Consider the following 25,449-nt stretch of genomic DNA (forward strand, 5'->3'; position numbering starts at 1 on the left):
CTCATCCTCCAATTGTAATTTGTATTGTCTTTGTGCTCATCAAACACTCTAAAGAAAAATTATTAATTCCGTTGCTCTATCTTCTTATTTACTATTTTAAATATTACTACCTATTAATTTAATGTAATTTTACCAGTTATGCACAAGACGTCTCCAATATTGTAAGTTTGTAACTTTTCAACACCCCTATAACAATCTTTAGTATAACTTTACTTTCTTACAAGAATTCACATTTTCCTTACTACTATACCGTTCATTGAACGGGCCATAAAACTAGTTACCTTAAAAAACTTATCTCTAGTAATCTATGTTTGCTTTGAAGAAAGAATCACCTAATTTATAATCAAGAAAAACGACATAATTAATATTGCTACATATACACAACAATCCACTTGCATGGACCAGGTCCACGCCATTATTAGAGTGTACCAGGATATTTTAGGTGTTTAACAGCTTTTAAAGATGACATGGACAAGCAATGTTCACGTGATCCAAAAAATCCGCGGCCTATATAGTAACTCTTACGTTGATATAGTTTACTTATATGCAATATAGTTACTTTACTAGTCATACAGTAAAATTTAACAATATAATTATTAATATATGCGACATAGTTACGGCAAAGGTCATATAGTAACAGTTAAGTTGATATAGTTGTACTTGTATGTAATATAATTACTCTAATAGTCATACAATAACTTTTTGGTGTCATTTTGATAAGAATTCAATTACTTAATAGTGTATACACAAAGATATTGACTGCTTTATATCATATAGTAAATATTTCTATCGCATAGAAATAGTTACTCTTCTATATCATATATTAACTTTTTCGAATAGAATTCTATACGATATATCATATATCATATATCGTATAGAATTCTATTCTATAGTTACTACTATATATTATATATCATATAGTTAATTATATCAAAAAGAGTAACTATATCAAAATTAAGAGTAATTATATACTCCTTCATGCAGACAAAAAGAGTGAATTATAGAAATTATATGTTCAATAAAATAACTATATCTTCAGAATAGTAACTATGAAAATAATAATAGTAATAATAATAATAATAATGACATAGCCTTTTCGATAAGAATAACTATTCAATCCAAAGAGTAACTATATCATATAAAAAAGTAATTTGAACTATAGAACAATTGTTATATTATAAAATAAACAATATGATATAAATGCTTTAGAGGTCATATAGTAACTTTTTCTATTATATAGTTACGATTATGTATCATATTACCGAAATAAAAAAGAGTAAGTATATCAAAACTAAGAGTAATTATAACTCTTGAACAGTAATTAAGAAAAATATTAACTACATGGTTAGTTATTTTTAACTATGACAGTCTAATTATGTGCATCTATTAAATAAATCACATTAAACTCAAATGTTTTTGAACTAAAAAATACTAATCGCCGCGTCCATGTCCATTCTTTCCACAAGCACGTCCTCTCCTTCCACGTCCGGGTCCTCTCCTTCCTCTACCACGTCCTTGGTTTTCATTGTTGTCAAATTTCTTCTTCTTCTTCTTCTTCTTCTTCTTCTTCTTCTTCTTCTTCTTTTGTTTAACTTGCAGAAGTTATTCTCCGCACGACTTCAATTCTAGATGAATCATATTTGTATTTCTGAATTAAAAATATATAAACTAAGTTAATAATTTAACATTTAAGCGTGAAAAAATGACATAGTAACTATGCAAAACATATAGTTTCTATTATGCATCATACAATAACTCTCAGAATTAATGATGGTAAGATATTCGCAAAAATGCAGATATAGTTATTGTTATAGTCATATAGTTATTGTCATAATAATATAGTCACTCTTATTACTAATAACATAGAGACAAAATAAAGAACATAAAAAGAACAAAATGATAACATAGTAACTATTAGAAACATATAGTTATTACTATACATGATATAGTATATTTTAATATTAATGATAGTCATATATTAGAGGACAACAAAGAACATAAAAAAAACATTATAATATACATAATAACTATATCAAACATATAATTACTATTATACAAAATATAATACCTATAAATATTATTGATGGTCATTTAGTCACATAGTTGCAGACATAGTTGGTGTGATAATAATATAGTAACTCTATCACTAACATGCACATAACATAATAAATTAAAATAGTAACTATTTCAAACATATAGTAACTATATAAAACATACAAGTACTGTTGAAGAAAATAAACATATGGTAATTAATCATGATAAAATAAACATAATACCTATTTCAAACATATAGTAATTATATAAAAAATATAGTAACTATTGAAGAAAATAAACATATGGTAACAAATCATGATAAAATAAACATAGTACCTATTTCAAAAATATAGTAACTATATAAAACATATAGTAACTATATAAACATATAGGGACTATTATTATAATATAGTAACTATTGTACACATATAGTAACCATTATAATCATATAGCCACTATCTAAGAAGCGAACAAAAACATACTCTAAATAACATAGTACATAATGTAATCGTATAGTAACTATTATTTATCAAAAAGTCACTCTAAATTGTTCATAACATAATAACTATCGTAAACACATAGTTACTGTTTTAAACTTATAATAACTTTCTAAAAAATATAGTAACTATTTTAAACACATAGTTACTGTTTTAATTATAGTAACTTTTAAAAAAATATAGTTACTCTAAAAACTACTACTAACATAAACACAACGAACATTCTAGTGACTATTAAAAACACTATTTCGCAACATAAATTAAAGGTAACTATATCATTTATATACTAACTATGTGAAACACTAACCCTAATTTCAACAAAACAACAAACATTTCAAATCAATCAACAAAATAATAACTATTGTACACATATAGTAACTACTGGACATATATAGTAACTATTAAAATTACATAGTACCTCTTTAAACCATATAGTTACTGTATTACTCATATAGCTACTATTTAAAATCGTGAAGTCATTGATCGAATTCGCGAAGTGAAAATGTTATTTCGGCAAAACACAAACATTAATTTCTCCAAAACAACAAATATTTTCAATTTTAAATAAAAATAGACTTAAAATTCTTTAAAAAACAACAAACCGAGATGTGATCTTTAAAAATTCTTGTGAAGATTTGTAGACGAGAGTAAATTCTTCGATTCGGTTTCGGCAACGACGAACCTTCATCGATCTTTATCTACTACTTCGTCCAATTCACTAGTAGAAAAAACCCCTGTTGCAGCCCCCTTGTTGCAGCGTACAGGTATTAATACGCTTCAACAACCCGTCGGTCAACGCGGGTCAAAACCTTTAAAGGGTTGTTGCAGCGTACAAATATAATTGCCCCCTGCAAAAGAGTTTGTTGCAGCGTACATTTTAAAGCCCCCTGCAATAGCCCGTTTTTGTTGCAGCGTACAGTTTAAAAGCCCCCTGCAATAGCCCGGGTAAAAAATTCATTTGCTGCAATATTGGTTGAATAACTAATTCAGAACAAATCAAGCATCTCAAAATTTGAGTTCTCGCGCTTAACTCCTTCTTCTTCCCTTGGATTCCCTGCGTCGTCCCCTAAAAAAAAAACACCCATTCCCTGCGTCGCCGAAAAAGCTTCCTCGTCGATACTGGCCCTCCTTGCCAGTCGGCGGTGGGTCTCTTTCTCGCCTCCTCTCCAGCCGCCACCTGTTAGCTTGCTCGGCCGGTGGTTTCAAGGAAAAACTTAGCTTGCTCGCGTCGGTGGTTCCAAGAAAGAAAGTTGTCCGCGTCCTGTTCTCCGTCAACCTCCTTGCCGCGGCTAGTAATCTTCCCTGTCCCCTCTTTTAGGTTTGTTCAAGTCGTTTATCTAATTTTCGTTTTAAGAATTAGGGTTTGTTCATTTCGTTTTTAGGGTTCTATGCGTTTGTTCAATTCGTTTTAGGGTTGGTGCAATTCGTTTTTAGAGTTCAATTCGTTTTTAGGGTTTGTTCATAGATAAAGATGTGGTGGTGTTGGAATTAGAGAATGGTGGTGGGGGTGGTGGCGGTGGTGGAGGGGTGGAGCATGGGAGGTAGAGTTGACGGTTGTTAATTGCATTGTACTATTGAAATATTAATTTATGTCATGCTCATACATATTGATGCAACATAATTACTATTCATTCAGAAAGTTGTCCATTCTTTTATGGTTGGTATCTAGCAATTTCAACTTGAAGAACATAGCTACCGCAAACAAATTGGAAAAATTCTAAGTGGTTAAAAATTGAATCAGTGTCTATCTTCGATGGAAAAATCAATATCTTTTTATTTTGGCTCAGTTAGTAATTCTATGAATGAACAGGTTGTCATAATGTTTAATTGGAATTTGAAAGTCTTCATGTTCCCTCGACAATTTCTAATGGAAATCTTCATCTTAGAGGAATAAGGAATGTGAATAAAGAATAACGTTGATATGCGGTTGTTTTTGTAGACGAGGTCAATAAAACGTAGTAGTTGAAGTATCTATTTTTTCTGAGGTCACTGAACGTCTTTTTGATTCACCTAGCTTTATAAACAACCACATCATTCTTATTACTTAATCTTGTAGCTTCAAAATTGTCTTTTTGATTCATTGTTAATAGTGTTGTCCTGTAAATTTTTTTGTAGTGTGGTTTTATATCCACCCTCAATATGGAGTAATTTCCATTATGCATTAAATATCCTGCTGATGTGACACAGAAAGGAAGAAGTACTGAAGCTGAAGTTGAGTTCGAGAGGCTACTGGGAGGTTTACATGTCAAAAGTGCAATAGCTTAATTGTCAAAGTCGGATAGAGGGGATGAGGCTGATACAGTTAAATTCTCGGAGCTATTTTATGGTCGACATTATAATGGTAAAGTTTCTCACTTGTTTTGACAATAAATTGGCCCTTTCTATTTTATTTTTTACCAAATTATTGTTCAATGTTGATGCAGTCAAATTTTCACTTTCCAAATTTCATATTTTGCTTCATTTTGCAGTGGTTTTCATTGGGTCTGTCCTATTTTCTTTACAGCAGATGTCTGGTATCAACGTTGTGTTCTATTTCTCTTCTTCTGTCTTTAGAGTGCTAGAGTTCCACCAGATACTGCAAACATGTTTGTCTCAGTTGCCTGGTAGAGGTCACTTGCAATACATTGCTTACTGAGTCCTGAGATATTAGGCAGGTAGTGCTGAAGGGTACTTTTCTGCGTGTTTGTCTGTGCTGGTATTCATGCTTGCGCTTCTGTGTGTAAAATCAGGAGGGATGTATGTTGATTTCCTTTTTCTTTCTTTTTTGTTTTCATGAAAGCCATATAAAGTATTTGTTGGTGTTTTTGGTTGGCGGAAGGGTGGGGAGAGGGGAGTGACTTAAGAAAATCGAGGTTGGATGCTTTGTGCTTTTATCTTATGGTTTTTTACCAAGGTTATTTTTGTGTTGGTGAATGATAATGTTTAATCTCTTCGTCATTTTGCAGAAGCATATTCACGTGAACAGACTATGCTGGTTCAAAAAATTTCTTCTGAGCATAATGGCTCTGATTTTATTTTGCTGAAGAACCTGAAGCTAAAAAGGAGCTATGGAAGGTAATTTGGCTATTTAATCTCTCCAAGTTTATCAATCTACTTACGGTCAATGTGTTTGGTGCTTTGATCAGACCTGCTGTTGTGCAGTACTGCAGTTATCCGTCCTATTTCCTGTTTTCCACTTTTGGGGCCAAATGTTTTGATAAATCAGTTAGTTGCTCTTTCCTATTAGTAGAAAATATCTCGACTTTTCTGCCTTTCATTTCAGTTCTGCCTCATCACCTAATGGTGTTGAAGGACTCCAAATTAAGAAGTATATTCTGATCAAGTTCACATGTTTCACAGTTCACTCACTAAATTGCATCCTTGTATATAAAGAGAATTTTGATTGAGGTTGTGCTTCTTAATATCTATGTACCTATAATTGTAGTCTAGCGTGCATACTGTAACACCTCAGATTTTACAATGTGGAAATAAACAAAGAGAATATGGTTAAGTAAGACGGTAGCAGAAGGCCCTCAACTTACAAGCCACTCAAAAGCTAATACAAACTCTCTCCCATAACATGGAGTTTCCTATTCATGAAACACCTAACATATATAGCTAATTGAATCTGTCGCCTAATACTAGGGCCATCAAGAGAAATATTCTGGAATCTTCGCATATTCCTCTCCCTCCATATGTAGAACCTAAGGACTCATTTTAAACTTACTAAATGTTTTATATGCTTATTTTTTACTTTCTAGGACTCATTCCAATCCATTTATGCATATTTAAGGCTCATTGTGTCGTTATAGGTCATATTTAGGCTAAAATGACATTTTCGCTCCCAACTTTGAACTTAAGAACCTAATGACTCATTTTAAACTTATTATATGATAAATATGCTTATTTTTAAGTTTCTAACACTTATTCTAATCTATTTATGCACATTTAATGTTTGTTTTATCGTTATAGGTCATATTTAGGCTAAAATGAGGCATTTGCGCTCCTAACTTTGAACTAAAGAACCTAAGGACTCATTTTAAACTTATTACATGATTAATATGCTTAGTTTTAAGTTTCTAAGACTTATTCTAACTACTTATACACATTTAAGGCTTGTTTGGTCGTTATAGGACATATTTAGGCTAAAATGACATTTTCGCTCCAAACTATGAACTAAAGAACCTAAGGACTCATTTTAAACTTACTAAATATTTTATATGCTTAGTTTTGACTTTCTAGAACTCATTCCAATCTATTTATGCATATTTAAGGCTCATTGTGTCGTTATAGGTCATATTTAGGCTAAAGTGCCATTTTCGCTCCCAACTTTGAACTTAAGAACCTAATGACTCATTTTAAACTTATTATATGATAAATATGCTTAGTTTTAAGTTTCTAAGACTTATTCTAATCTATTTATGCACATTTAATGCTTGTTTTATCGTTATAGGACATATTTAGGCTAAAATGAGGCATTTTCGCTCCTAACTTTAAAATAAAGAACCTAAGCACTCATTTTAAACTTATTACATGATTAATATGCTTAGTTTTAAGTTTCTAAGACTTATTCTAACTACTTATACACATTTAAGGCTTGTTTGGTCGTTATAGGACATATTTAGGCTAAAATGACATTTTCGCTCCAAACTATGAACTAAAGAACCTAAGGACTCATTTTAAACTTACTAAATGTTTTATATGCTTAGTTTTGACTTTCTAGAACTCATTCCAATCTATTTATGCATATTTAAGGCTCATTGTGTCGTTATAGGTCATATTTAGGCTAAAGTGCCATTTTCGCTCCCAACTTTGAACTTAAGAACCTAATGACTCATTTTAAACTTATTATATGATTAATATGCTTAGTTTTTAGTTTCTAAGACTTATTCTAATCTATTTATGCACATTTAATGCTTGTTTGATAGTTATAGGTCATATTTAGGCTAAAATGAGGCATTTTCGCTCCTAACTTTAAAATAAAGAACCTAAGCACTCATTTTAAACTTAAGACATGTTTAATATGCATAATTTTAACTTTCTAAGACTCGTTCCAATCTATTTATGCACCTTTAAGGCTCATTAGGTCATTGTAGGTCATATTTTAAACTTAAGACATGTTTAATATGTATATATTTTCGATTCTGCTAGAGATCCACGTCGAACAGATTATGCATGGGGAATCTTGAGTTTGTAAGTTCTTTTGCTTACAAATTACATTAGTCTTTAAGAAACCTAAGCCAAAATCATATTCATGAGTACCCATGTTTCGTTAATTTTCTAGGGCATACCAAGTGTACAAGTGCAATGGTGGGCATTGTCCGAATAAAACGAGTTTTAAGTCGTGTAAACCCATTCATATAGAGGTATAACATGTTTCTTAATTAGCTTTTTGCTTTGTTTTTATTAATTATTGGCCTTGCAAGATAAAGTATTATGTTTCTTAATCAGTGTGCTCAACAAATCGGCGGAACTGAGTGTGGCTATTACGTTATGAAGTTCATGTTAGAGATAGTCACGTTACAACATGACTATGAAGGCCGGCTAGATGAGGTAATTAAGTAACTAATTGATTCGTATTCTAGACTATTAATACATTGTCATTAGTTGCTTGAATGTTAAAATGTGACATTTCATTTGCATTTAATCGATCTAATGCTCCATCAATTTTTTGTTTTTGTAAGGTCTATACTCCGAGGACTGCGCCTTATGCTAGTGAGGAAATTGATGTGGTTCGTGAGCAATGGGCGAAGTTTTTTACCACCAAGTATTTATTATTGACCTGAGGGCGCTTGATCGTGTTGGTTTAGATGTTATAGAACAATCTTTTATGTTAAAATGTATGCGTACGTTGAAATTGGAACGTAAATATATTTAAATGTATCGGTATGTGCACTTTTGGTTTTGGGATATATACAAAACTCCAGTTGTTGTTTTTATATTTGTTATACAGGTTGCGTTATTCTATTATTGTTTTGACAGGTTTCTATATTTGGTGCAAGGCACTCTAGGTATCCCTAAACAAAATTAGAATTTTCCCGCCAAAAGTGCTTTTTTGCAGCGTACATATATGTTGTACGCTGCAACAAAGGGAAAAAAATTTCGCAAAAATTCAGACTTGTTGCAGCGTACAAATAAATGTACACTGCAAAAAATTGAGTAATTTAGACTTGTTGCAGCGTACAAATAAATGTACGCTGCAAAAAGTTGAGTCTTTTGCAGCGTACATATATATGTACGCTGCAACAAGTCCAAAATTTTGCCAATTTTTTGGCACTTGTTGCAGCGTACATCTAAAAGCCTGCTGCAACAAATCACTTTTTGCAGCGAACTTGTACGCTGCAACAAGTTCAGACTTGTTGCAGGCCCCCCAGTTGCAGCATACGATGTACGCTGCAACAGGGGTCTAAAAGCCCGCTGCAATAAGGGTTTTTTCTACTAGTGATTTTTTTTCATCTAATATGTTAGATATATATTGTGAAACTCCGTGAATTGGAGTGTATTCCATTGATCATATGTATAGGGATTACAATATGAGTCATAATAGAATTATGTATCTATGTATGACTAGAAGTCTAATTACATTAAAATATCCTTAGAGATTAAATCCTAGTAATCTCTATTACACCCCCGCAGTCATAGCGGGAGGAGGTCGTACGCTAAGACTGTCCCTAAATTCAAAAAATAATTGTCGCGGAAAGCCTTTTGTGAAAATGTCTGCAAATTGATATCGGGAAGGAACATGTAGCACCCGTACTTGACCCAACGCCACCTTTTCCCGAACAAAATGGATGTCCATCTCGACGTGCTTGGTCCATTGGTGTTGTACTGGGTTCTGAGTAAGATAGATTGCACTGACATTATCACAATAAACAATAGTGGCATTTCGAGGAGGACAATGTAGTTCAAGTAAGAGATTACGTAACCAACATGCCTCCGCAACAACATTTGCGACGCCTCTGTATTCTGCTTCTGCACTAGATCTGCACTAGATAAAATTATAAGAATTATAAGATAATTACGAAGAAAATCGAACAAAACCTAGAAATTTGGGCTAAATTTTGAAAAGCAAAGAGTGAAAATGAAGAGAGAGAAATGGAAGGGAAATGAACAGAATGCAGATATGAAATTTTGAAAAATAAAAAAGTTTAAAACGTATATAAAGTGGGTTAGACACAAATCGCATTGAAACTCTACAAAATACATAGTAACTCTATAAAACACATAGTTACTGTAATACACATATAGTTACTGTAATACGCATATAGTTACTATTTAAAATCACAAAATAATTATCACGTAACGTACAGTTATACATATTGTCCATACAAATTAATCCGTCGGGTTTATATTAGTGTAAATATATACACAATGCACCGCGAATCTTATAGGAGCAATTTCTTAATATAGAAAAGTTCCTACATTACATATGTGACAATAAACTATCCCGAAAGCAAACAACGAAGCAGTCAAAATTGTAACTTTAGGCGGTATGCATCAATTATTCAATAGCCACATCCCAACGCAAAAACAGATCTTAAATAATTAAATACATTTTGTATTTTTTACAAGAATTTGCATGTTCGAAAAGTAGAATTATTTTCCTGTTGTGCAATCGTAACATAGCTACAATATTTCGAGTTTATAAATTCGACGGTTAGAATTCATATATCATCTGTATCTTGGTGGTGTGTCAACAACTATCATTGTTGTTGTTCTTTTGCGGATTTGACTGTTTGTCGTTGGAAAAAATTCTGTTGTTTTTTTATGCATAAAGTTTAATGGTTAGGTGACTCTAAAAAAAGTTTGTTATCTATCTCTTTATCTTAAGAATGGGGTTGTTCTTTTTGTTCTTGTTCATACATGCGGCCAATATGCAGTGATAATTTGTTTAGTAGTGATGATATCGTATTGGCCGGTGTTGGTAGTTTATAGTTTATAGTTTTGTAAACTGAGTTGGATGTTTTATAGTTTCAAAAATAAAAAAAATGGAAGGCGGTAGTGGTGGTGGGTTGGAGTATGATGCTAAAGAACCATTGTTGGTTATGTCTAATGAGCAAGAACAAGACATGATTAACAACGGGAATGGAAGAGGTGATATATGGTGTCACCGTCACCGGTACTCTTTTACAAGTCTGAAAAATGACTTCTTCTCTAAGCTCCCTCTAAAAGTTCAGCATGCCATGGATCCTGACTCCCCTTTTGATTTAGACCTATCTAATACCTCTGGATTAATTGAAGGTACATTAATTATCTTTCTTACTTAATGTTTTTTTTACCTCAAACTCACTAAGCCAGTACTGTACTTTGGAGTTTGGATTTGTACTCTACTTTGAACGTAAGTTGCTTGACAAATCCATAAGTCTTAGTAAGCCTGTACTGTATCTTGTTTTGTTTTGTCATTAATTGTAGCGGAGAAGGAATACTATGAAAGGCAGGTTTCAACATTGAAATCATTTGGGGAGGTTGACGCTCTAGATATACCTCCTGACATGAACGTTAATGAAGAAGAAGAAAGACGAGAACAAGCCCAACACCAGAGAGCAATGAATATATCTAACGGGGCTAATGTTGTGTTGCTAGCATTAAAGGTTTGTTTTTATGCTAATACAAAGGAAACAATGTATTTCCCTGCTTAATTCCTTGGTTAATTTCATAATTATATAAGCATGTTTTTTTTTGTACAAATATGCAGATATATGCAACTATAAGGAGTGGGTCTATAGCTATAGCAGCCTCAACACTTGACTCCTTGCTAGATCTTATGGCCGGTGGAATTCTTTGGTTCACACATTTGTCGATGAAGAACATCAATATTTATCAGTACCCTATTGGCAAACTAAGGGTTCAACCTGTGGGAATTGTTATATTTGCGGCTGTCATGGCCACGCTTGGTAATATATATATATATATATATATATATATATATATATATGTATACAACTTAAAAGATGGATAAAAAGTTGCAAATGTAAAATCAGTCTCTCCAATAAACATTTTTGATGCAGGATTTCAGGTGCTGATTGAAGCGGTGGAGCAATTAATAAGAAATGAACCTTGGCCAAAGATGATATACGAGCAACTTGTCTGGCTCTACTCCATCATGCTTACTGCCACAGCTGTAAAATTCACACTATGGCTTTACTGCAAAAACTCAGGGAACAGGATTGTTCGTGCATATGCAAAGGCGGGTCAATTACAAGCATTTTAGTAAACATTATTTTGGTAAATTAAGATTATATTGAGATATGATGACATGCTTCTGTTTTTTACCTATTGACAGGATCATTACTTTGATGTAGTTACAAATGTTGTGGGATTAATCGCTGCAATTCTTGGTGACAAATTTTATTGGTGGATTGATCCTATCGGTGCTATTGGTCTGGCTATCTATACCATTTCAAATTGGTCTGGGACCGTTTTTGAAAATGCAGGTTTGTACCCAGATAAATAAGTTAACTGGTAAAGTCTATGTTCAATCTGAAATAGTTATTATCTTTCAATATTCTTCTGTACAGTTTCTCTGGTTGGACAAGCTGCTCCCCCAGAAGTCCTGCAGAAACTGACCTACCTTGTTATACATCATCATGCTCAAATCAAACGTGTTGATACAGTCCGTGCATACACCTTTGGTGTTCTATACTTTGTTGAGGTTAGTCTCCATTTCACTTTCTGTTTTACACAAAAATGTTAAAGAATAAAATGTGTTTTCTTATGTTTACACACCTTAAATTGTTGTGACCTGAAAAAATAGGTTGACATTGAACTGCCAGAAGACTTGCCTTTGAAAGAAGCCCATGCAATTGGAGAGTCATTGCAGATTAAAATTGAGAAGCTCCCTGAAGTTGAACGAGCTTTCGTGCATCTAGATTTCGAGTGTGATCACAAACCAGAACATTCAGTTCTCATCAAATTACCTACTAGTCAACCTTGATTTTTATGTTGTATATGAAAAAGGGATTAACTGTTTGTATCCCTTTTTTTGTGGTATATGAAAAAGGGATTAACTTAGGTTGTTTTAGGCTCTTTGGTAATTCGTACAAAAATCATCAAATGATTATCTATAATGTTTATATGCTCCTCTTCTAAAGTGGAGCATTTGTTAAGAGGTCCATTTGAGAAGGTTGAACTAATGCTCCTTTTTCATTTGTTTGAAGTCTGAACTAAAGTTCTTATTTTCTTTTGTTTATTTTGTAAAGTGATGAAAACAAATGTTGCGGGGAAAAATTACTATCCATCGTGGACCACTTAGGGCGTGACACGTGTCAATTTTTCTTGCCCATGATGTGTGACTTGGCATAACCCATGCTCCACTGCTGTAGCAATGCGTGGCAAGGCACCATGCCATCTGGGCATGATAGGGTTCTCTTATTCTGAACCAACAAAGTAAATCTTAGCCCTTCATAGGCTCAAAGTGAAGGAATGATTTAGACCCTACACATGTTTTGTCAGAATGATGTATACACAATACATCATAAAAACAGGCTCAAATAAGCCCATTATGAATGACGGCGCGATGTGACATGACACCTGGTCTGTCACCAATGATTAGCCAATCAGCTTGCTTGTTTCTATGGAATTCCCCTTTAAACCTAGTATTATATATACTCAAAATCCCAAGGGACAAGGACCATTCACAATCATTACAATCCTGCCTAATTTCATATTGATATCTACTTTATCTCTTTAGGAAAAATAATTACTTATGCATCAGAGGGAATATTTTGATAAAAATATTCTTGTTTTGCAAGTTGAACCAGGTGATCTCGCTTTGTTGGGCCGGATACCTACTCGTCTATACCTTGAAGGAAAGACCCCACATCATATGGCGCAATTTATGGGATGTACGGGACATGGATGATCAACAATCGGACATAGAAATGGAGCAACAGCCGGGCTTAGGTGATCGCCCTCCTTGAGGGAGGGAGCAACCTGGCGGCATCCATCAAACTCCCATCGCTAGTGGCACGACAGATGTCGCTCCTAATCTCCTTGTGGGCACACACCTCTCCACCCGCCTGACGTAGCAGTATTGAGCGAAGAAGACCTGGACGCGGGGCCACCTCCCTTGGGAGGATATTTACACTCAGATGCAGACACGGTAGGAGATAAGAATTTGGATCTCCCAGTCTCTATTGGTTGGATTTCAGGTAGAGATGGACTTGACTATTCAGGAAGAGATAAGAAAGACCATGGTGATAATCAACATTGACCTTGGCCACGCAATTCTAACGCGAAATCGATCGTTCCAATATTTGCAGGGCAGGTGAGTCGTTGCGGCATGTCGAGGATGAAGCAGTAAGGCTGCCGGTTTGAAGATTGCATTGAAATCAAGAAATTCCATCCCGCCTACGCCTACCTAGGAGGGACCCTCCTCCTCAGCAGGAGGTCGAACCGTCAAGAAGGAATATTCCAGAGAGGCAAATCCCCCGAGAAGAACCTCGTTAGTGGGAACTGGCACACGAATCTGAGTCTGAATTATCTGACACCAGATCTACTCCTATAATGCAAGGGTGTCCCTTTGGCAACACCACGTGTGCTCACTACAACCAAGCCAGGCCATCTTCACAGCTTCATCATGTCTCATGCCAGCGTCTAGAAAAGATTTTCCATAGCGAGCAATGAGTGGCCAATATGACGCTCGGTCATTCCACTCCATCCTGTCCAGCCATCATGAATGCACCTATGGAACCAAAGATCAAATCTCCCACTATTGCTGACGCCTATGGCGGAACGACCGACCTAGATACACATCTACTTGCTTATTGTCATCACATATACGTCAAGGAACCAACGAGGCTATGACGTGGTGCAAATAATTCCCGACCACATTGAAGGGTGTGACATCCAAATGGTTTGACAGACTGCTGGCTGAAAGTATTGGCTCTTTTTCCGAGTTTAAATTATTATTGTCTGCCCGTTTCATGGCCTATAAAGAAGAAAAGAAGATGAGCATGCTTCTAGGCCGAGTGCAATAAGACAAAGACTAATCTTCCAAGTGTTTTGTTAGACGCTTCAATTTGGAGTTAGGACAAATCCGTGATTTTTTGGATGGGGTGGCCTTTGACAATTTCATCAGAGGGTTGAAAAAGGACTCCTTCAAATTTAATCTAGTAAAAAATAGTGTCCGATCAATGGCCAAAGTACTTGATGAGGCCTAAGGTTTCATGCATGCCACAAAAAGTCGCAGCGTCCTAAAAGATCCCAAGGCTGGAGATTACGCCTACTTCACGGGAAAAAAGACTAGTATCGAAAGAAATCTTTTTGGCCCAGTGGCACCTGAGTTGTCTCAAAAGAGTCGGCCAAATAACCCTCGGAAGTTGGTGGGAAACGGGGGGGTTTGCACTTATGAAAGGGGACGTTTTGAGTATAAAACTGATTTATACACGATCTTGATGGATGTAGGGTCTAAGTATGACATTTAGCATCCTTTTCCTATAAATTCGTAATTACAGAGACGTGATCCTAAACTGTACTGTCACCTCCATGGGGACATAGGACATGACACCAAATAACTAAAAAGTCTTGGAAGAGCCTTACTTGGGCTAAGGACAAAGGGTTTCTTAAAAAATTACACTAGAAAAAACACTGGCGGCACAAGAATGAAGTTTTCTAAGAAAAGAAAATATCCCATCTGAATCTGACGGAGAATACATAGACCCTGAGTGTGTGGCAGTCATATCTAGAAGGCTAGCGGCAGGGGGTCCAACCATGAGAGGACAGAAATACTATGCCAACCGTCTAGGTCAGGTAATATTGTATTGGAAATCTCCAATTCACCTATTTCTGAAAATTGAAACATGTGAGGCTGAAAGGGGGAAAATTCCCACACCACATGATGACTCGTTGGTCATTGAATCGATGATCGCCAATTTGAAATCAAGGAGGATTTTTAAAGATATAGGTAGCTCGTCGAATATCATTGGTCTTGAATGCCTCAGCCGGCTGAAACATAACCCTAAGGCAATCGAAAAGATACATTATCCGATAATTGGATTTGGGGGAGGTGTCTTTCATCTAGTAGGAATCATAACCCCGTCACTTTGTATTGGAAACAAGAAGTAGTGTCGGAAAATAGACGTTACCTAATTGTAAAAGAGTTATAAACCAACTATGTGATCTTGAGTAGGCCAACGCTAAATAAAGCCAATGTCGTCATTGTAACTCACCTAGTGCTCATTAAATTCGTATGCGATGACGGTTACATTAGTACTGTTCATGGAGATCAACATCGAGCTAGGCAGTGCTACTTAACCATTTTGAATCCAAAAGCATGGGGAACTGACGAGGAAAAGCAGGCAGGTGCCGATAATAAAAGAAATTGTGGCGGTAACACACCAAAAGTGAACAAAGAAACTATGACCCTAGTAACGACTCACATGGAAGAGCAGTGGCCCAAAATTAATTGGTTCTCATTATGTGCAACACGTACCCTAATAATATATTCCTTGCCTTTATAAAACCATTTTCCAACTTAAAATAAAGAAATTACTAAAGTATTACCGCCACCATGATAACGGTTAAGGCTAGTACCAGAATTACGCTGTTAAAATACCTAACTTTAAAAACATTAATTAATATTTAATGGCGTCCATACAAATTGGAACCATAACGGGCCAAAACCAAATACGTTAGATAAAATCCATTAACTAAATAATTTGAATAATCTAGACTAATAAAAATAATCTCTATTATATAAGCCAGGAGTTGAGGGTAAATGAGTAATACCACTTTTTGTGTCCCCCTGCGAATATACCACAATACCCCTGTCCCAAATAGAATAGTCTGTCCTCCCTTCCCATCCTCCCCAACCCTAAAAAAAACCCCAATTTCGAAAACCCTCCCTGCAGACCTCAATCCCAAACTCTAACCCTAAATTAGTGTCGATTAGCTTGAGAAAACCCACCACTCGGCTACCTCCCGAAGTAAACCAAGTTCTCTATGTTCGAAATCAGCCTTTCAACATCACCAGCGAAGAGATGTACGACATCACCATCGAAGAGAAGTATGGAGCAATTCGCCAAATTCGTGGCTGCAACCGAGGTCGCAGCCATCGCAACATACGTTCTCTCAATGATTTCCGGCACAACAGAACGGAGTTTTCTCTCAAATCTCTCAGAACTCCATTAACCCGATCCTCACTGAAAATCAGGTCGTTTGGCTCTTTCCTCTTGATTTTCCTTGCTGTATTTCTCATATTATCTGGTGAAATGTTACTTAGATGTTGATTGAAATTCTGGAAATTTTCGAATGATTTTATTATTTAATTCAATTTTTTTTGGTGAATTCATTTTTTAACTCATGCTACCACATTGAAGGAATTCTTGATTGCTTGGTAATAAAATCCAAGGAATTATTTAAATCACGAAATTCTTGATTGATTGGTTATTTTGCAAATTAATTGAATTGGTTTTTTAATGTGTGATTTGTTGAAATGTCGTTGTTTCATTTTGACTAATCCCAATATATGGAAATTTGCTGATTAGTCTTTGATTTCCCTGCATTTTAGGAGAAATTTCCGCCTTCCTATTTTCCTCCTTAGTGAATAAGGGATTTCAATTGCTATGATTTGATATTTTAATTTCGCTGCAATTTCAATTTGATTGATCGTAATACTTTTGCTAATTTTGGCTAGTTTTCATGAAAATTTACGCGTCTTTTGCCGTTGAAAATTTTAAAAATAGTTATTTTGGAATAATTAGGTTAAGATTATTGTCACGAGTTTATCTTTGAAGTTATCAATCATGGACTTAAATCGTGAAATGATGTTTCTTAATTTGAATCCAGACTTAATAATCATAGACATCCAAGACTTATGATAATTTTTTCTGTATTTTGAGGGTTATGAAATGCTTTTTATCTTTAATGTGTATCTCTGGATATTTTTTTTCCAGAGTTGAAGAATTTGTGATCTGGGTTTTCTTCGCATTATTGAATTTTTGATTGAATTTTGGGGATTACTTTCCAGGTTCGTTCTTTTCTTTATATTGTTTTCAATTTATGATTTTTTTATTGATTTGAACTACTTCTCTTAAATGGCTTTAGAAACAAATGCAAACAACTGACATTTACATAATTAGCTTTGTTGGGTTCAGTTTTATGCCAGAGGTGCTAACATTAAGGCTTTAAGCCCCATAATTCATGTTTTAATCGTCCTTTATCTTTTGGTTATTGTAGAGTGTTCATCCCAAAGCCGTGTACTTATTGCTGCGCGTGTGACTCATCTGTGTTACAACTTCAATTTCATTCAATCATTACAACTAATTGAATTTATTTCCATTTTTGTTGAGAAATTGATGATTTTTTCTTTTTGTTTTTGTTATAGATGCAGCAATATAAGTCAGATGTAATACTATCAATCAATTTTTTTGGAATCGTATGAGGCATCAATTTTTATGGATCGATCTTTCTGCGTTTCTCAAAGTTAGTTTTAATCATTTGTCTTTTTCTTCTTCTCGCTTAGTAATTCCTTGCATCTCCGGTTCTATGTAACGATTTCTGTGATTTGATGCATCGACTATTGATCCTTAAATTTATTTGTGTGAATTTAATGTTTTCAGTCTATGGGTATTTCTTTTCTTGAGAAAAATAATCGATTTAATGATTTTGATAAATGTGTGACTTCATTTTCCAAGAGTAAAGTTGGTCAATTGCTGAGGAATTATGAGTTAAAAGGTCAACATCGAGTGGCTTTTGTGAATTGGGGTTTTGATTTTTTTAGCGAAACAATATCCAAATTAAGGTTTTTAAATTGCATCTTATTTTTCGTTTGTTTAATCTTTTCTCCTCGAATTTTCGTCATAAAATTTGTATCTTTTGGATTTAATTTGATTTGGGGGATTTGATTTGATTTCGGGTATTTACTTTGGATTTATTTGATTCGAATTTGGATCTGATTTGGGGATTTGATTTGGGGAAAATCAAAGACAGTACGTGATTCATACCTGTCTGCTCTGAATTCTTAGTAATGAAGCTGGAAGCAATAGTTCCGGTTCAGAGGCGAGGTTGCCAATGGTATAGTTTTCCAAGATTGAAATAACTTCAGTTATTGGGGCTTGGAAAATTAACAGAATGGGTTGAGCCAAGTTCAGGGGAGTGGACAATCTTTCTTGTGAATTGTACATTGATTGTTTTAATGTACCTTTAGGTGAAATTTGGTTATTTTGGTATTCCATATTCAGTTTTATTTTAATTTTGTTTGTGATTTGGATACATGAATTATTTTGGTATTGATATTGTAGTACTGTAATTTTTCTATGATAGAAGTTTGGAATGAGATTGTGGGATGACCACTTGATGCTTAATGTTTGTAGATGTGGTTACTGTTTGAAAGCTTGAACTGCTGTCTACATTGGTAATTCAATTTTGATTTTGCTGTAGTTACTGTTTGATTGTTTTATGTTGGTAATTAGATTATTTTGAATGTTTAGAGCTAGGTTAATATTGATTTTAGTTAATATATTGAGTTTTGCAACTGTCATTTTGTAAATTATGTGAATTTTACGGTAGTGGAGTTGGATTAAGTGGAAATGGATAGTTTTGATTGACTTTCATGTGGTTGTAACCCGTACTTTTTTGATACTTAGGATGACTTGTTGGGTTAGAAAAAATGACATAAGCAGTACTAGCAGCGGTCTGAAATCCCCAAGCAAAGTGTCTGCTTTGTCTCTTAAATTTAATTCTTTGCAGGGGAAGGAAAAATTTGTTGTATTGCTTCCGTAGGTAGCCCTTATAAAGTTATCCAATAGACAAGTCTTTGTTGCACTAAAAGTTATAGAGTAAGATGACCAATGTTTGAGTTTCATATCCTACTCTGGTTTACACGAAGAGGGTGTTGATTGCTTTGTTTTTAGTTTGAACATTGCAGAGGATATGAATGCATTTCATTCCTCTTACCTTTTTCTGCATCCATGAATGAAGACCTTTTTCTGAAATTCAGTTATCTTTGGAGTGCCCGCTTTCCTTGCTTTGGTACTGTTGAATTTTAGCTATAGGTAACATTTCTATTTCCAGTTGTGTGCTTCACTTTGCTTTGCTTTGGTTTTAGTTTAAACAAAGTTCAGACCGAGTTTACAATAATTGTGACATACGATTTTTAAAACTTATATACTTGGTATTATATTTCAAAATGGTTTATTATTAGGTTGATTATTATTTCCGAGCCTTTCAAGTCAAAGTGCAACTTATATATGCAATGTCATCATATTTTTTAGCCTTTGTATTCTTTCTTATGGCATATGCATGTTCTGGTGCGTGGTCTATCACTATGTACCAAGTCATTATGTCATTATGCATGTTTGCAGAGGATATGAAATGCATTTCATTCCTCTTACCTTTGCATAGGGCATATGGCATAAATCGAGTTTACTGGTTGAGTATTCGGAAAAAATCAGCAACTGTCACTACTATGATATAGTGATGGATTGAATGATTGTCAACGCCACTTAGTTTAATTAACTGGTAAAGTATCTAAGAAGTTACAGTAAGGAGTTAGGACTTTGATTCAACCTCAGCTCTATGCTGAGATTTGCATAACTTCAAGAGCTGAAAAAAGTAGGTAGAATGTATGTGAGAGATCTAACAAATGTAACTACTATGATGTGGTAATTGTTACTACGGTAATTGTTACTACTATGATATGGTGAGTTACTAGACGGAGTAACTGTATCCTGTTTATGCTAGCAAATCATGAGATGAGTGTACTATATGTAATGTACATGCAGGTTATTGATATCCATGTAATATTATGCAAAATGGAGAGGTTTGTATGAAGTTTTTAACCTGTCCTGATTCTGCCCCTGATGCAGAATCTATTGCTAATATGGTTGCTATTGATTCTGTTGAAGTGAAGAGTCTGCTTGAGGGAGATCAGGTATCACCGTATCAGTTGTAGGTTGTGCCTTCTCTCGGCTTCGTTTGCCTCTTTGTTTTTTCGTTCCCACCTTCACTATCTTCTCTCATAATTTGATTAAAATTAGTTAATTACCATCAACCCCCCCAACCCCCCCAACCCCCTCCCCCAAGATACATTGATTATCTTGCAAATTTGATGTATATTTCATTCTGATTTTTTCCTGGATAGGGGCAATGCAAGATGCTGACAGTTTTGATCCGATGCATTCTGATATATAGAAGTATTAAGCTGGAGCTGGGAAGAGATGAAATGCAAATTTATAAAATTTAACCATGTTAACTATAATTGATTATGGAATTAATTAGAGGCTCGTGATACCACTATTAGGTTATGACAAATATAAAACATATATTTCATGCGGAAAAACCATTAAGCTAGGAATCCAAATTAATTGCCACATAGTCAATTAGCATAATTTAGGATACATACATGTGACGCGTGTCTTCCCAAGCTGCTCCGGAACCGAACAAGAACAAGTTTAGGACTCCAAATGTCGCCCCTCCGTAGATAGTCCACAGCACGTTCGGATCCGCCTTAGATTCAATTAACTAGAATATTATCTAAGGTTTTATGTTATTCGAAAGCTTAATTATATTTTAGGCAAATTATTAAGTTATTCCTTAAACTTAAACTGTATGAATACTTATTGATTGTGGTGTATAAATCGTGATTATGAATCAACTATTTATAGGGAGGAAATATCGGACTTAGATTTCCACTAGGGTTCAATTTACTAATTCAATTAGAATTCTAGTTAAATTAATCTTATTAGAATTTAATGTTTAATCAAACATTTAATTCTTGTGGAATTGGGAAAACAATTAATCGAACAATCCTAAACGACTAAGGATTCGTAGCATTGCACAAACCACACACACGCAACCCATAAGGCCACGGTGCGCTGCTCGGCCCAAGCAGGCTGGCAGCACGCGGCACATCGTGGGCGCTGCTGCTGGCCTTGCTCGCTTGCTCGGCTACGCCTGCGTTGCTTGCTGCTCGGCTGGGCCTGCTAGCCTTGCTGCTTGCTGCGCGGGCCTGGCTTCGTGCTGAGCCTTGTGTCTAGCAAGCTCGTCCGACGACCGTTTCGTACGTCGCACTTCCGATTCGTTCTCCGATTCCGGAATTCATTTCCGATTCGAACAATATTTAATATTTCCGATTCGAACAAATATTTAATATTTCCGATTCCGGAATTTATTTCCGATTCCAACAATATTTCCGATTCCGGCAATATTTCCGTTTCCGGCAATATTTCCGATTCCGGCAATATTTCCGTTTCCGGCAATATTTTCCGACACGTACCATGTTTCCGTTTTCGGCAACATCTACGACTTGGATAATATTTATATTTCCGTTACGATCCATATTTCCGTTTCCGGCAATATCATCATTTCCGGAGTATTCATATTTTGCCTTTTGACAATTTCAACTCCCACTGGAACCGAGATCCGTCGATTCCGAATATTCATATTAGAGTATTTAACTCACTTAAATACTTGATCCGTTCACGTACTATTTGTGTGACCCTACGTGTTCAGTAAAGAGTAAGCTGTGGATTAATATTATTAATACAACTCGAACTGAAGCGGCCTCTAGCTAGGCATTCAGCTCACTTGATCTCACTTAATTATTAACTTGTATAATTAATTAATACTGAACCGCATTTATTAGACTTATCATTGAATGCATACTTGGACCAAGGGCATTATTTCCTTCACCACTCGCCCTAGCAGAGCCTCCTTTTAGCTTTTAGAACAACCTTTACACTGACTTTTAGATCCTTATTCTTCCTTTAATTTCGGAAGAGTTTCCTCTTAGATTCCTTGGTTTTGGATTATGAATTGGCTAGAACTTTGGTAGTAATTGGGAAGATACGAATTCTTGTACGGACAGAGTTATGCTTAACAAGAGTTAATACGGCAGAACTATTACGAATACGGGGAGGGACTTCAACAGAAAGTTAGTATACCAGAGAGGGAAGAGAGAATTCAGAATATCAGAGGAGTGAGAGTGAATTGATGATTGAAAATGGGGTGCAGAAGGGCTGTATTTATAGTGTAGGCAGACGAAATAAGATAGATATTTGAAAAGCTCAAGCGCCAGAAAAAAGTATCGCTCGACATGTGAGCGCTGGAAATTTTCAGCGCTCAAAACAGTAGCGCTAGAATTTTTTAGCGCTCATAAGATAGAATTTAAATAATTTGAGTTCTAATCAAAATCAATATCAAGCGCTAGAAAAAAATCAGCGCTCAAATTGGATCGCTAGAAATATTCCAACGTTGCTTTGCCATCGCTGGAAATTTCCAGCGCAGGCAGATCTGCGGATTTCCAGAAAACTCAATCTTTAACAGCTCATAACTTCTTCTTACGAACTCGGATTCTTGAAAATAATATGTTGTTGGAAATCTACGGAATCCATCTTTCCAATGCCGCCAGTCTCGCATTAATGAAATTCGTAAATCTAGAGTTATGGCCTAAAGAGTGGAGGTCGGTCCGTTTTAGCGAAGCCCAAGTAAAAGCCTTATAACTTATTCGTTTTAAATCAGATTTGGGCTTTTGATAAGTCTATGGAAAGCTTATTCTAAGGCCTATACAATCATGTGATGTTCATGATCCAAATCATAATTTATAAGACAGACTTTGACTTCGTAAGGACGTATCATTTGCTAAACGGGCTAACGAGCGTATTCTAGGCACTCGTGAGCATTTTAAGTAACTTGGGTTAACATTTACATATATTGTGCCCAATAAGTATGAGTTTGAGAAGTGTTATTGTTCGAGCTATGTTATTCTAGAGCCTGAAGGCAAGCACTAGAACATTGTGGCACGTACAGGTGTGTTGTAATACGGACAATCATATTCTATCTTTCTATCAATGCAACCACATATTAAGCCGTATTGAAATGCAAATGCGACTAAATATGTGTCTAGTCTATTTCAGGAATTTTACTATATTTAACAGGTTCTGCTTCGGATGGTCTCTTCAGTCTGTCGAGGGGCGTTCTTTAGCTAATCAGAGTGCATTGTTGGCGAGCGGGTTATAGTTTCATCATCGAACACACCGTGTCGGGCCTAGGGACAAATGTAGGCGTCTACAATAGGTAAATTTAAATAAAATAGATTCAATTTTAGAATTAGAAGCAAGATTTATTAACTTAATTTGAAAGAGAGAAAGCATGAAGATAAACCCTAACCTTGTGAGAGGAGAAGATCCACGAGGAGGGGATGCAGTGTTTTGAACCCTTGCTTGTGGTCGAAAGTGGCGTAGTCTTACAAAACGATTACCGGCGATGGTGGAGAATTGTGCACTGCTTCTGATAGTGGAGAGCCTCTCAATCCTTAGCTGGTGGTGGTGGTGAGAATCTGAGAGAGAGGAGTGAAGGTTGCCTGTAGTGGGTCTAATTGAAGAAGAGGAATTGAGAGAGAGTGAAGCTCGGTGGTGGTGGAATTCGAGTCGGTCGCCGGTGAGGAGGAAATTTCGAGGTAAATAGATGTTCATGCTTGTGCAAGGGGAGGGTTTTTTGAGTTTAGAAACAAAAAAAAATGGTAGGTGAGGTAGTCCAATGTGTCACATTTATTTTTCAAAGGTGAGATGTGTCAAATGTGGCACTTATTTTTCATATTTGACACATCTCATATTCAAATGTGTCACTTTTCTTTGAAGTGCCACACATATTAAGTTTTCTTTATCAAAAAATTAAAATCGATAGTGTGTCGCTTTTTAAAAATTGACATATTTAAGGTGAGGCTTCTTACAATTTTTCCACTAGTGTAATGAGTGTCACGGAAAATTCAGTGCCAAAAAGTTGCTGATGCAAATTGCAAGGACACTATCAACATATCTTGAATGACTCATAATGAGTGTCACGAAAAATTCAGTGTAAACCTATGTTACCTGGATTCGGGTACTAGCGTCTGATACGGATAAGCGTTTAAGTGTTCCAGTCGGTTAAATTGTGGAATTTTTCACAATTTTATATCAAAATAAAGAGTCAGAGTGTCAATATCCATGTTCGGGTGTCGAGGATCAACACATATACTTGAGATGAAATAAAAACCTCGAGTAACATAGGTGCAAATAGGGCTATCAAATCGTATCATTGGATTGATTCCAGACCGGATATAAACGGTTCTGGTCGCGTGAATCGGTTAATATCGGGTAAATGTTTATATTCAGGTCGACACAGATTAGTTCGGATAACTTTGGTTCAGATGAAGTTGGGTCATAAATTGTTTGAATTAAACTCAGTTTCAGTTCGGATAACTTCGTCTTCGGGAAAATCACGGATTCGGTTGGACCTTGTTCAAGTTTAAAACGGTTTTGTCGGTTTGATTTTGTTCGAATTGAGTGTTGTTCAAGAGTATGTCGGCTCGGTTACAATTTTTTACGATTTAGTTCGGATACGGTTCACATCTGGATCGACTAAGTCTCAGATTCGGGTCAAGTATAGATATGTGAGTCCCGAGTTTGGGTCAAGTTCGGATCATACGTTACTCGAATTCGAGTCAATTACGTATTAGATTTGAGGTTCAAATTTAGATCAAGTTAAGCTTGTATTCTTGTGTTTAATTTATTAATCAAGTGACTCTCATTTCTGCGACAAAATTCTGAAAACTTTATTATTCTAATACTTCATGCAAATAAAGATTTTTTACACTTCTTTTACTTTGTCTCCAAATTATTTAATACAAAAAGAACATAGAATAAATTTTCATATATCGAGTTGGGTTTACATAATTAGTGGTTCAATTCAGTTGACTTTAGTCAGATTAATAACGAGTAAATTAAATAGAATCCGGGTTAAATAGGGTATGTTTTATCTCGTACGGCTTTCGTTATCGAGTTAACTCAATTCGGATTATTTCAGATATCAGATCAAATCGAGTCTGATTGACAACAATTCGATTGAATTCGAATACGGATCGACATAGGTCGGGTTAAATCGTGTATCGCATTTTATCACGTCCGGTTGATAGAAGTTGTTATAAAGTAAAATTGTTTATCAGACTTCTATCTAATTGGAT

General features: G+C 35.2%; 2 protein-coding genes across 5 annotated transcripts; both read left to right on the top strand.

Moving 5' to 3' along the window:
- Window positions 1-3,351: 3,351 nt before the first annotated feature.
- LOC130468966 (uncharacterized) lies at window positions 3,352-8,429 on the top strand. Of its 4 annotated transcripts, none has more exons than XM_056838009.1 (7): window positions 3,352-3,823; window positions 4,719-4,872; window positions 5,477-5,585; window positions 7,662-7,703; window positions 7,795-7,876; window positions 7,962-8,063; window positions 8,195-8,429. In XM_056838009.1, the coding sequence occupies exons 3-7, from the start codon at window positions 5,500-5,502 to the stop codon at window positions 8,294-8,296; spliced, it is 414 nt and encodes a 137-aa protein (XP_056693987.1). In that variant the 5' UTR covers window positions 3,352-3,823; window positions 4,719-4,872; window positions 5,477-5,499; the 3' UTR covers window positions 8,297-8,429. The 4 variants fall into 4 exon arrangements, 3 of the variants coding, with proteins under 3 accessions (XP_056693987.1, XP_056693986.1, XP_056693988.1); XM_056838008.1 differs by having other exon boundaries at window positions 3,372-3,849; XM_056838010.1 differs by lacking the exon at window positions 7,662-7,703 and having other exon boundaries at window positions 3,376-3,849; window positions 8,195-8,426.
- Window positions 8,430-10,171: 1,742 nt separating this feature from the next.
- LOC110796597 (metal tolerance protein 4) lies at window positions 10,172-12,656 on the top strand. The gene is made up of 7 exons (XM_022001656.2): window positions 10,172-10,751; window positions 10,923-11,101; window positions 11,206-11,404; window positions 11,519-11,697; window positions 11,794-11,944; window positions 12,029-12,162; window positions 12,265-12,656. Exons 1-7 carry the CDS (start codon window positions 10,499-10,501, stop codon window positions 12,442-12,444), a joined length of 1,275 nt encoding a protein of 424 aa, XP_021857348.1. The 5' UTR covers window positions 10,172-10,498; the 3' UTR covers window positions 12,445-12,656.
- The last annotated feature ends 12,793 nt before the right edge of the window (window positions 12,657-25,449 follow it).

The sequence above is a fragment of the Spinacia oleracea genome, chromosome 3 (genome assembly GCF_020520425.1).
Source record: "Spinacia oleracea cultivar Varoflay chromosome 3, BTI_SOV_V1, whole genome shotgun sequence".
NCBI lineage: Eukaryota > Viridiplantae > Streptophyta > Magnoliopsida > Caryophyllales > Amaranthaceae > Spinacia > Spinacia oleracea.

Coding starts and splice junctions, on each gene's coding strand:
- LOC110796597 (XM_022001656.2), top strand. CDS start 10,499: ATGGAAGGCGGTAGTGGTGGTGGGTTGGAGTATGATGCTAAAGAACCA. Junction 11,102..11,205: donor TTGTGTTGCTAGCATTAAAG/GTTTGTTTTTAT, acceptor ACAAATATGCAG/ATATATGCAACTATAAGGAG. Junction 11,405..11,518: donor GGCTGTCATGGCCACGCTTG/GTAATATATATA, acceptor TTTTTGATGCAG/GATTTCAGGTGCTGATTGAA.
- LOC130468966 (XM_056838009.1), top strand. CDS start 5,500: ATGCTGGTTCAAAAAATTTCTTCTGAGCATAATGGCTCTGATTTTATT. Junction 5,586..7,661: donor CTAAAAAGGAGCTATGGAAG/GTAATTTGGCTA, acceptor CGATTCTGCTAG/AGATCCACGTCGAACAGATT. Junction 8,064..8,194: donor ATGAAGGCCGGCTAGATGAG/GTAATTAAGTAA, acceptor TGTTTTTGTAAG/GTCTATACTCCGAGGACTGC.